Raw genomic sequence first — 11,871 nt, 5'->3', positions numbered from 1 at the left:
CTCATCTCAGTCTCCCCTCTTTCAGTTTAAAGCCGTTCCCCCTCATCCCATGGCTCCCCTCCCTGATCCAGAGTCCCTCCCCAGCTTTCCTGGAGCCCCTTTAGGGACTGGAAGGGGCTCCAAGGTCTCCCTGGAGCCTTCTCTTCTCCAGGCTGAACTCCCCCAGCTCTCTCAGCCTGTCCTCACAGCAGAGGGGCTCCAGCCCTCCCAGCATCTCCGGGGCCTCCTCTGGCCCCGCTCCAACAGCTCCGTGTCCTTCTGCTGTTGGTGCCCCACAGCTGGAGGCAGCACTGCAGGGGGGTCTCCCCAGAGCAGAGCAGAGGGGCAGAATCCCCCCCCTCACCCTGCTGGGGATGCAGCCCAGGCTGCAGGGGGGTTCTGGGCCACCAGCGCACATCACCGGGTTGTATTGAGCTTCTCGTCCACCAGCACCCCCAAGTCCTCCTATCATCTAGTTTAAGAACACTCTTGCACTTTTCTCAATGCAAAATTTAACTAAAGCTGCCACTGTATATTGCAGAGACCAAAATACTAAATATGTACAAAAAGGAATTAGTGAAGTTAATGACAGATCACAGGATAATTGCACTTGAAAGGAACCTTCAGGCCTAGAGTCTAACCTCCTGCTAGAAGCAGGCTGAGCTAGATGAGACCAGCTTCCTCTGGGCTTTATTCAGTTTTGTCTTGGAAAACTCCAAAGAAGACACCGCACAACCCTCTCTGGGCAACCTGTTCCTCTTCCTGATTGTCCTCAGGGTGAAAAAGTTTTTCTGGTAGTGGCTATATAAAACATGATGGCCTGAATACAACCCCTACATCGAAGTTCCTGCTTATCTGAAGCTGTGATGACAAAAAACATCTAGGGGGGGAAAAAAAAAAATAAATATACATACCCTTTTTACTGTACCCTTTTGCTTAGTGGTTTTTCGGTGTGGGTTTTTGGGTTTGTTTTTTTTTTTCCCCCCTTCCCCTTGTTACTGATGACCATGGACAAAACCAGGACATTCAGGCCAGACCGCCCTCTGATTTGACTAATTTCTAACACTCACAATTAGCAGACACTACTGGGAATGGAAGCTGTAAAGCAAAAAAAAAAAGCCCTAAAAAACAAACAAAAAAACCCAACCCAAAACAAACAAACAGACAAACAAAAAAACCAAAAAAGGCTCAACCCAAAACCCAACCAAGACCTTCTGTCACATGGTGAAAATCATGAAACTTCTGCGATGGAAGATGTCAATGGAAGTTACGCCACGGATTGCGCTGAAACCAGAATTTCACCTTGGAAGGCTTGGCCTTATGAACAGATTATTAGCCCCCCTCACCAAGGGGCCATTATCATGTAAATAAAGGTTAAATGCAAAATCTGATGGGGCATGAACAGCAAGTAACACACCAGACATAAGTTAGACCAAGTATTAGTATGTATTTATGCACAAGAATAAAAACAGCTTTACAAGTTGAATTGGAAATTTAAACAGAGGAAGTTTAACAGCTTTTGTATATTATATTAAATAACCAAAACACCTTTTTCCAAAATTGGTAAAGAATAAATAATATAATTTACAATATGGTACAAAAAATAATCAGTAAGGACAGGCATTCTGCTTTATACATACACTATATAGGTATATTTATAATCTATAAAACAAATTCACATCTCCAACAAGCCAGAAACCTTAGATGATATGGCTTAACTATTATTAAAAGAAACAGCATTAAATTTTGCTGCCAGAACCATAAGCTCTAAAGCAGTTATCATGTTTCAGTAATTAATGATAACTTATTGCCGTAGTGCTTGCCAAGGTTTCACTTAGTTAACATTTACAAATAGCTGTGAAATTAAGAGATTCAAAGGTTTGAAAAGGTTAAAAAAAAAGTGCAGTACTTTCCTTATAAATGCATCCGAAGTCTGAGTGTAAAAACCAATGCAACTCAATTTCCACTCTGGGATCTGCAGAGTCAGTAAATGAGATGTCTTTATAGACTAATTTGATCCAAGCTATTTAATTCAATTTAGGAATATGAAGAGGGGTGTCAAGAAAAGGCTTAACAATGCCATATTAAAAACAATTAGTATTCCTATGCTTAGTAGATTTAGTGATAAAGGATAAAATGAACCACGTGGGTGATCAGGATGCAACACCCAGCAGAAAACCCAGTTAGCGCACGCATGCACACACAGGCAGATCTAATTCCGAGGACGCGGTACTGTTTTTCACCCGGGCTGCGATGACAACAAACACGGAATTTTCTGCCATTCATCTTGAACTACTCAGAGCTTCCTTCCTATATGCAGTCACTAAACCAACACGTGGAAAGCCTAGAGCGATTAATACTGTAACTGGAGGTTGTTAGTGTCCATTTGTCCTCTCCACCCACCTCACAGTGCCCCGAGAAGCTGTTACGCCAACAAAGTGGTGTTTGCCTCAAAAACAGCCCTGCGTGCGTTTCGGTGTCACTTGCTTGAATGTTTGCTGACGGCAGGCTGACACTACTTCTGTTGGGGAAGCCGAAATAATTAAAATTTGAAAAAGTTCGCGTTTTACAAAAAATAAAAATATATATATATGCACACACGTAAGCATACATACACGGATGTGTGTATATATATATGTGTGTGTGTGTATATACACACCCCACCTACACCCCCCCCCAATTTTTCGCTTAGCAGTCTTAGGCACAAACTGATAATGATTAGTATTGTAAAGCACATCCACCTAAAATCTAGAGCTGGTGGAATCACAGGTGTGTTTAAGGGACCTTTCACATAGTAAGGACAACAAAGCCTGCGTCAGCTCAAGACTACCACAACGATCCAAGTTATTTTCAAGTTTTTCCCTGATAAGACTTACTTGTCCTGAAAGGGCTTTATTATTAAACCGCAGTTTGCAAAGCACTACATTTCTGAAATCAAATTCTGTTTCATAATGACAACTTATAAAAGGCTGATGCCAAACACATTTCTAACCATATAACTCTGAGTGCTGAACTGACCTGGGTCATTTCCACTCTGTTATTACTCAGTGGTCCAAGTCTACTTGCAAAGGTTCAGGATATTAAAGCTTTCTCATCTCATGGCATCGCTAAACACAGCCACTACACGGACCTCATTCTGCAATTCTGTTATTCCTTTATGGCAACTGAATGGGCTGAGGAAGGGCAGCTCGACAGCTCCCCGTATCAGATGGCAGAAAGTCTTCACGGATCGCGATGGAGTGCAGCAACACTGGCACTTCTTCTAGGCAGCCCAGGAGTCAAAACCAGCGTCACATCCACTCCATTAGTAGAGTTAGTAGGGTAAAGACGGCGAAATGTTTGTCAAGCTACCTAAATACATTGGAGACCATCAGGCTGGTCTTTCAATATTCAGAAGTTTAAGAATGAGAGTTCAGATTTTTTTTTTTTTTTTTTAAATACAGTAGTTGATTCGAATGCATCACATCTCCTCCTGCGGGTCCTGTAATCCACAGCTAGAGTAGGAGCCCTCAACTTTTGTCCTGCAAGTCCAAAGGATTTTTGGAGGTACAGCATATAGGATCATCAGCATTACTAACATAAGAAGCCAAAACCAAGAGGAAACAATCTGGGAAAGACTGAACCAAAACACAGCTCAACTCGAAGTAGAACTGAAAAAGTTTTAGAGGGAGTGACTCTTGAGATTAATGGGTATCCTCTCAATACCAAAGGTGAATGCTCAGAACGGTACGCTCCTCAGCATTCATTGTTCTGGCAGCCTTCAACTTTTTATATTCTAGGTTTGCATGATTTCCTGATAATTGCATCGGAATTTTCAAATAAGGCTCTGTAAGAACAATGAAAGAGAAATAACGACAGAAGGACTTAATATCCCACATGGCATGCAGACGGAAGAGGAAGTTAGCCCACGGGTATGAAATTCTCCATTCTTCCACTCATGATTCTTTTTTCTTGCGAATAATACAGGTTTGCCTCCCTGTTGGGAACGTCCAACTGCACTAATGCTGGTTTTACACATCTGTATGGTTCCTATGTCAAAGAGGAGAATGCAGCAACCTGACACGTGGGGTCTTGGAATGTCACCCAAATCTCACTGCTTTTTGAGTGAATCGGGAAGGTTGCTCCGGGCCACACAAAAGGTACATCAGAAAACCTGTTACTTTTTCTCTTAATGATAGAAAGCATAGAACTATATAGCGGTTAAAAAAAAAAAATCTACATAAAGCAGGGTAAAGTGACTGGGAAAACGGCAAGTCTAATCAGTGCATCACGAGCAAGGTTACAAGAAGAAACTCCCAGTCAAATGCCTCGTAAAAGTAGCTAAAGGCAGGTAGAACTACATCCACCAAGAATAGTGCAAGTTGGGAAAATGAACCCCTGATAATAGCCTAAGAGATGGAGAAGTTTTGTTTATTTATTCATAATATAAAGTTGAGGTTTATACAGGACTAGCCCCTCGGACAAGTTCAGAGCTACTTAAAACAGCCAAGGGACATCCTTTCACTGGAGAAGCAGACAAGTGCTTAAAAAAGGGGCACAATAAAGGTATTCTCTCTCATGACCGGCAGGAAGGGAAATAGCAAAAGTCTCCTGAGTTATAAAGGTAGAATCGATGGACAACCAGCTGCAGAGAAAGTAACTTTATATTCCTTTGAACCTGCTGGTATCAGGATCTGGGCCTTTCAAATATTAAAACACTAACACTAAATGCATAGGGATTTAGTAGAGGGAGTACCAGATCCACTAGTGCCTGGGAGTGACTATAATGAAAAATGATGCCCTGAGGTACTACAGAGCACCTGGAATTCACGGAACAAGGAGGAAATAAGGAAGGACTAAAGGAATAAGCTAGGACTTGACACCTCTCCTCTTCAGGACACAAAACAGATCTCAACAACTTTAGCGTTAACATATTATTTGTTTCTACACGTTAAAATGTTCTTTCCTATTTCCTCTCCCCAGGTAAACCCTCAGTTTTTGTGAAAAAAGATGGCAATATATACAGGTTTCCAGCAAAGCCAAGACTAATTATGACAAAGCTTTCATAGTGATTCCAGTAAGCTCTTTAGAAGTGTTTCCTGACTTAAAAAGCAACCGTTCTTCAAGGAAAGCAAGAAAGCGCTCTCCCACTCACGGGATGAACTGTGCAATGTGGTGAAGAATCTCAAAGGTAGAGAATGTGGGTACAGTCAGGATGATGATGATTGTGACGTGCGATGTGGTTTAAGAATAGAGGAAACTCCCCAAGGATCCATGCAATCTGGGAGCAGGGTGAATCAGAGCTCCCCTACAAAACAAGAAAGCCAGGTGCGTGCCCCTGCTGGAATGGTCAAACAACAAAACATAGCCAAAGAAAGAGAATGCTCTATAAAAATGAAGCATCGTAGAGTCGCAGCGCCTTTGAAGAGAGTGCAAGAAACTTCAGTTGGACTGACTGATTAAAAAGAGTGCCAACCAGGACATGTCAAGATGCAAAATGGTTCCCATACCCACCCCCACCCTTTATCCTCCACAACTTCAATGTGGATCCCAAATCATGTCATTTTGATTACTACGCAAAAAATAATTCACGTAGGGGAGCTTCTGGCAATACCCTTCCCTGCTTGAGCTTCTTGCTTAGGCCATTCCAAAGTACAAGTCCAGGACTGTCCCATAAACCTGCCATCTTATCTCACCGATGCAGGGCCACCATTTCCTATTAATATTATTCCACGTTTTGTTGTTCCCAGTATATTGCACATTCCAGGACTTGCAAGTACTTCTTCAGACTTTTGAAGATGACGCTTCTCTTTTAGAAAGAAGCGCACAAGACAGGGACAACCGAGCCTCAAGCTGCTTCTCTACAGCCTGCCTTTGCCATGACCCAACGCTGCAAGCTCCAACGTTAGCTGAACAGTCTACACCAGCCTGCTGGTCTCACACACTCACTGTGAGAGATCCCCGATTGGGGGACCACCACCTCCTCCGTCAAACAGAATTTCCCTGCGGGTTGGCTCAGGTATTGATAGTTCCTGGGCAAGGTCATTAAAACGTGATATGTAATCTATGCTGTTCTCATTCATCATGCAAGCCAGCTGGGAATCCACCACCTAGAAGAGACACGAGAGAAAAGAGCTACATGTCAGTGGAAATTTCACAGAATCACAGAGTTGTTTAGGCTGGAAGGGACATCTTGAGATCATTTTATCCAACCATCCTGCTCGAGTAGGGTCAGCTAGAACAGGTTGCCCTGGACCTTGTCTGGTCAGGCGCTGAACTATCTCCATGAATGGAGATTCCACAGTATCTCTGGGCAACCTGTTTCCGTGTTTGATCATCCTCACACTAAAAAAGTTCAGGTGGAATTTCACACGTTTCAATTTGTTCCCGCTGCCTCTTGTCTTGAGAAGAGTTCGGCTCCCTGATCTTCATTCCCATCCTCCCCCTCATATGAAATATACACTTGAATTTCACTTTATCCGAGTTAGAGAATAGCTCTTATCCATGGCTACATGGAAGCTTCTAAAAAAAACAAAAACAAAAAAAAAACAACCAAAAAACAACCCAAACCTATAGTCTTAATGGACCTTAGCTGCCTATCCTTCGTCCAGCATTAAGGTGAATCAGTAGTTTGTACCTTTGTACAGTAGATGCGCTGTACAAAAACTCTATAGGTATTACCTCTAACTTAGTAACCGCATTTGTAAGTAAAACTTGATTCCACAGGACACTTAATAAAAGGCCTTTCAAAATTCTCCCATCGTTCAAGCCATTTTTCATGATACTTGCTTCCCCTGAAGAAGCACCATGCACCACCACTTTGTGAAGGGCCTGGCTACATCTTCTTGATGACCTCCCTGGAAGTGCTGGCAGGCAGTTCCTCCCGCCCTGAAGCCTTCTCCAGGTTGAACAAGCCCAGTACCATTAGCCTTTCCTCACAGACAGTGCTTCAGCCTCCTCACCGTTTTGGCGGCCCTCTGCTGAACTTGCTCGAGTTTATCTATGTCTTTCCTGTATTGGGTGCTCATATATTCTAGATGTGGTCTCACAGCTGTTGAGTAGAGTAGGATAATCATCACTTTGTCCATCTACTGGCTATGGTCCTGTTGAAACAGCCCATGACACTGTTGGTTGTCTTAGCTGCCACAGAACATCCTGGCTCATGTTCAGCTTGCTGTCTATCAAGGTGCCCAGGTACTCCTCATCAGAGCTATTTCTTACAGAGCCAGTCTCCAGCCCACACTGCCGTTGGGGTTATTCCTTCCCGGGGAGTGGGACTTTGCATTTGTCCTTGCTGAATTCCGTAATGTTCCTGGCAGCTCATTCCTCCAGGCTGTCTCTGTCCCTTTGAAAAGGAGCTCTGTCCTGAAGCGTATCAAACCCTTAATCACTGCTGGCCTTCACTCTACCCCTTCAAAAGATTTCAAAATAGAAGGATAATTCTGCCAACAAAGAAAATTACTCAGCAGCATGGGACCTTCCACCATTCTCTCAGGTAACTTAGGATTAGCCTCTTCCTGCTTCTTCCTTCTGGACCTGTTTATTTTTTCTACCAGTCCTCCGACTGTACCATAGCTGCATCAGTATTAACCTTTCTCTCATCTTTAGTATTTTCAATTCCCGCTCTACAAAGCGGGACACAAGAAACAGAAGGATTACAACTCTCTCTGTCAAAACAAAGTTATGTCCAACATGGTAAACATGACCTCCCCCAGCAAAAAGAACCTGGGCCGAAAGCGCTCGGAACAGCTTCTCACACCAGCTCTGGCCTCATATACCCTCAAGTCATTTTGTATCTTTCCGTTAAAAGCGTAACCCTGTTTTACTAAGCTCAAGGGCAGATGTCAAAGCGTCTTTGCCTTGAGTATCTCAGGAAGGTATGATGGACAATACACATTAACGCTGCATTTAAAAGAAGCAAAGAGCCGAACGTAATCTGATGACATACCTCTGCTACATCTGCCAGAGAGCGTGACACAAAAGAGTCTCGCGAGTTTCCATCCAGAAGGCTGGGTCCGAGTAAGGAGGTGCCACTGGCAGTCCCAACAGGAGTTGGCAACATTTTTCGTCCCTTCTCGGGGGAGATGAAACTTGCTATAAAGAACAGGCACATCAGTAAGTCACTGCACTGAGTGTTCACAACTGGGAGGATAAAGAGAAGGACGAAGGAATGGAAAATGGAGGACAGATAGCTATTTCCTCTCTCAAAAATTATGTGTTACCAGCATAAACACCATCAGCACACTGCTGAGAGTACAGAGACTCATTACACTGGCCCAATTAAATATTAATTAAAAAAACACCAATCCCCAAACAAAGCCAGTGATCTCATGTCTTTGAGATTACGCTCACCAAGCACAGAACAAAGCCTTTTTCCAACAGCAGAGCCAAGGGCATCTTTTCATTTTGGCAGAGCAGCCAAAATGTCTCAAGCTAACTGATGAGTCAGGCTCCACACAGACTACAAAGAAATGCCAAGGAATTATTTGTCCCAAGGTATGGGCCCCAATCTAGCAACAGGATCTTTTCAGGAACAGACTTGTAAAGAGAAAGAAAATGCATTTAAGGCAACATTGTTGAAATGGAAGCAAGTAGTAATGGAAGAATTCTACAAACGTCCTACTGGGTTTATGATTTTCCAAAGGACTCACTTCTAATAAACAGCTTTCTTTTTTTCTTTTTTAATAAAGGAAAGAGCTTTTTTATTGCAGTTGTCTGCATATGGGCACTTACAAAACAAGCTGCTGAGAGACGAGTCTGTGGAGTCATTGGGGTACCACTGGGGATCGTGGCTGGGAGAGGCAATCCAGTTCTGTTGAGGACTACTGGATGGGGACGGAAGACTTTTGGAGCTGTCACTGCCATTCAGTTTTGCAGGAGAGAGAGAAACACCTTCACCTGTAAGCCAATGCCAGGAATTACTGATTCAGTCAACGCGGTAAAGTTATAGGACACTGCACCAATTTATGTTTAGAAAGAGAAAAAACCCAACAAACCAAAACCCAACAATAAACCCTTTACCTATATATACTAGAAAATAAAGGCTGGGCACATCATTTTATTTCCAACAGATATTAAAAAAAAACATAACCAAGAACTGCTTCCTGGAAAAGCTTCTGCTGACATGTAAGATGACAGGAAGGTTATTTTCTTTAAAGTTAACAGGAAGACGTTAGCCAAGCTCAGACTTACTGTATTGACCAGAGCTGATGGCTATTTCAATGATGGAATCACTGATTTGAGTGGCAGGTTCTCCTTGAGAAAGCACGTCTTCAGGTGGTCCAGGCAGAGAAATATCCAAGAGAGCAGAAACATTGGGAGGAGAGAGCCGGGTGCTGGAAGCCTCTGATGAGGGAAGCGGAGGGGTGGAAAGCCCATTTTGGAGGGGAGTCTTGGACAGTTCTGGCAGAGAAAGGACTGATGTGCCCTGTTACAAGAAACAGAGTTAATCATTCATGAATTTATGATGGACTTGGAAGCCTGTCTGAAAAGCTACAGCTTAGCTCCTAAACATCAGATTAGAATCAGACTTATACAATTTATATAATTATATATAATAACATTTCCTTTATTTATAAAAATATATAAAATGTATATCTATAAAATGCATACAATAAACTCGTATTATTTTAATGAAAAACATCTCTAAGTATAAACAAACATGCTTCAGCCCATATCCTGCCAAACCATCCGAAAAAATATGGCTCTGTAACATTCCAAAGAATATTTAATACAGCCTGCATAACAGAAACAAGCATAATAACAAAATTAACACGATTTTGATGGATCTACAAGATAGCTCTTAAGAATTAAGTATTAATTTGCCTTTGTATAGGCAAAAAACCCTAGAGCTGCTTGAAGAGTATGTAAGTATTTTAAACTGCTAACTCACTCCTCCTTACAGACAGACTTCCCAAAGCTCAATTCTTTTTAAGGAGTCTTGTTATTAGTACCTCCTCATAGAACTGGCTGTGATTTTTTCCTGACGTAGTATATACAAAGCTGTCCTGAGAGCAAGAAGCAGAAAATAAAGCCCTGTTGCCACACAAACGCCTAGTAGGCTCATGTCCTAACATCTGTGCTATAAAAAATAATAACAATAGCAATAAAAAAAAAAATAAATCTTCCTCTCCTTTATGCTCTCCAATCAAATTCATTTGACCTTTTTCACGCGTACCTGGCACAGGAAGGGTGGAAAGTGCTTCCACTGAAAAAAACCAAAAGCCTGTATTCTGAAGGCTTAAGTATCTTAACACAAGGTCCTGGACCTCACTGGAGACGGAAGCCGGGGAGAGGATGACAATGCTCTTACAACTTAGGTGCTGCCATGGTTACTTTTTAAGTATCTACATCTTTTTGGATCCAGCCCAAAGAAAAGTGATTCTCTGAAGAGGATGCTAGCATTACAACCACGCTTTTAGTCTTAACACTCTCCTTCAGCGACATACAAGCAGCGGGACTGCCAACTGCCAGGACCGTTCTTTGTGATGTCTAAAACACACACAGAGGCTACAGCAGAACAATTATAAACTCCTCCACCGTATCAAGAAATACATAAAACCAGTTTGTCCTTCAGAGGTCTGAGACTGTCAGCTTCGCTTTGCTTTTTTTTTTTTTTAGAGAATGGCACCCACACAAATTTAAGCAGCTTTCCTAAATTCCTTTCTTTACGTTTCTTCAGATGCTAGAGATTTCAATTCCCACAAGACAGAACCAAGGGTTCCCAATTACCTGGGAACAAGGGGTTTTCACTAGTAATACCAGTGGCGTTTTCAAAACATTGCCCGTTTCATACAGCTGTTCTTTCAACACATACTCTACCTGGAAACCATCAGGGACCGCCTCCTGCTCGTGCCGCGTTGGTAGGCTGATGAACGGAACCCGGCAGCCAGGGCCCGAGCCCTAGAAGCACAACACAAATCTTGTGAGTGACCAAGGCTTGCACCAACTGCTGCAAATACAGCTTGGGGAGGTAAGAGACAAGCGCCCATCACTGTTTATGCTCTTTCTACACAGCCTGCCTTTCAAAATCATCCATCAGCTCCCTAGGAAAATGACACGGACTAACACCTATCTGGATCTCAGTGAAAGAAATGGCAGGGAGAAACCACAGTTTCCATGCCAAACACATACCCAAAAGTCCACGTTTTGCCCCAGATTCCCTCCTGAATTACCATCTATTGAAACGCTACTGTTTGTTTTTCAAGCGCAGATTTCTGAATGGCCAAATTCAAGAGTCCCGCAGCTGAAAGCTATCCTAGGATGGAAATCTGTCCGATGTGATGAATTGACCCCTCAACCCCGAAATACACACTATACAACACAGATTAGGTTTGCTGTGATCCAAGTGCCTAACAGCAGCTCCAGGAGAAAGCTCATTGAAGAGTCATTAATAATACAGCTTTTTTTTTTTTTTAAGCAATAAAAGAACAAGACCCTTAACTACTTTAAAAAGCGCTCTCAATAGACTCTGACCTCTACAGCGGTGATGGAGCCTCCATTCTGATGCGCCACTGTTGACTCCTGCCCTGTTACCACCGCGGTCACTCCATCTGGTGACAATGGGGAGACGCCTGACAAACCATCTGCATCCAGGACAGGCACAGGGCTACCAGGGATAATACCGGCACTTTTAGCTGCCAAGTCGATAGCACCTTTTGTGAAACAAAAAAGCAAAAAACCACGTTACCAGCCTTTCCTTCAGGCAGTTGTTTTGTTGTGACTCATCTAAAAAGATGCTTTAAAAATTGCCCAGAGTCAAAACTTAACACATGCAAAAAGCAAAAATGGTAATTATCTAGTCAGGTATCTCAGTTGTTCCTCTTCACAAAGTATAACATTTCTTTCAGCTAAAATTTTTACTTTTACTGCCCTGTTCCAACATGTTATCAGTTTAGAGAAACACGACAGTTC

The 11,871-nt window shown here is 42.7% G+C and overlaps 1 protein-coding gene across 4 annotated transcripts in view; it reads right to left on the bottom strand.

Annotated features, from left to right (window-relative positions):
• Positions 1 to 3,291: 3,291 nt before the first annotated feature.
• The window catches only part of CRAMP1 (cramped chromatin regulator homolog 1), a 48,302-nt gene continuing 39,722 nt past the window's right edge, over positions 3,292 to 11,871 (bottom strand). For all 4 annotated transcript variants that reach the window (XM_063343565.1, XM_063343564.1, XM_063343566.1 and 1 more), the window contains 6 exons: positions 11,434 to 11,612; positions 10,780 to 10,860; positions 9,151 to 9,385; positions 8,692 to 8,856; positions 7,907 to 8,052; positions 3,292 to 6,068 (listed from right to left, as the gene is read on the bottom strand). In XM_063343565.1, the coding sequence (XP_063199635.1) occupies positions 5,904 to 6,068; positions 7,907 to 8,052; positions 8,692 to 8,856; positions 9,151 to 9,385; positions 10,780 to 10,860; positions 11,434 to 11,612 (971 nt within the window). In that variant the 3' untranslated portion in view covers positions 3,292 to 5,903. The remainder of the gene's footprint in view (positions 6,069 to 7,906; positions 8,053 to 8,691; positions 8,857 to 9,150; positions 9,386 to 10,779; positions 10,861 to 11,433; positions 11,613 to 11,871) is intronic.

Source organism: Chroicocephalus ridibundus, chromosome 8 (assembly GCF_963924245.1).
Source record: "Chroicocephalus ridibundus chromosome 8, bChrRid1.1, whole genome shotgun sequence".
NCBI lineage: Eukaryota > Metazoa > Chordata > Aves > Charadriiformes > Laridae > Chroicocephalus > Chroicocephalus ridibundus.
This window is presented reverse-complemented; position numbering and strand designations above follow the sequence as displayed.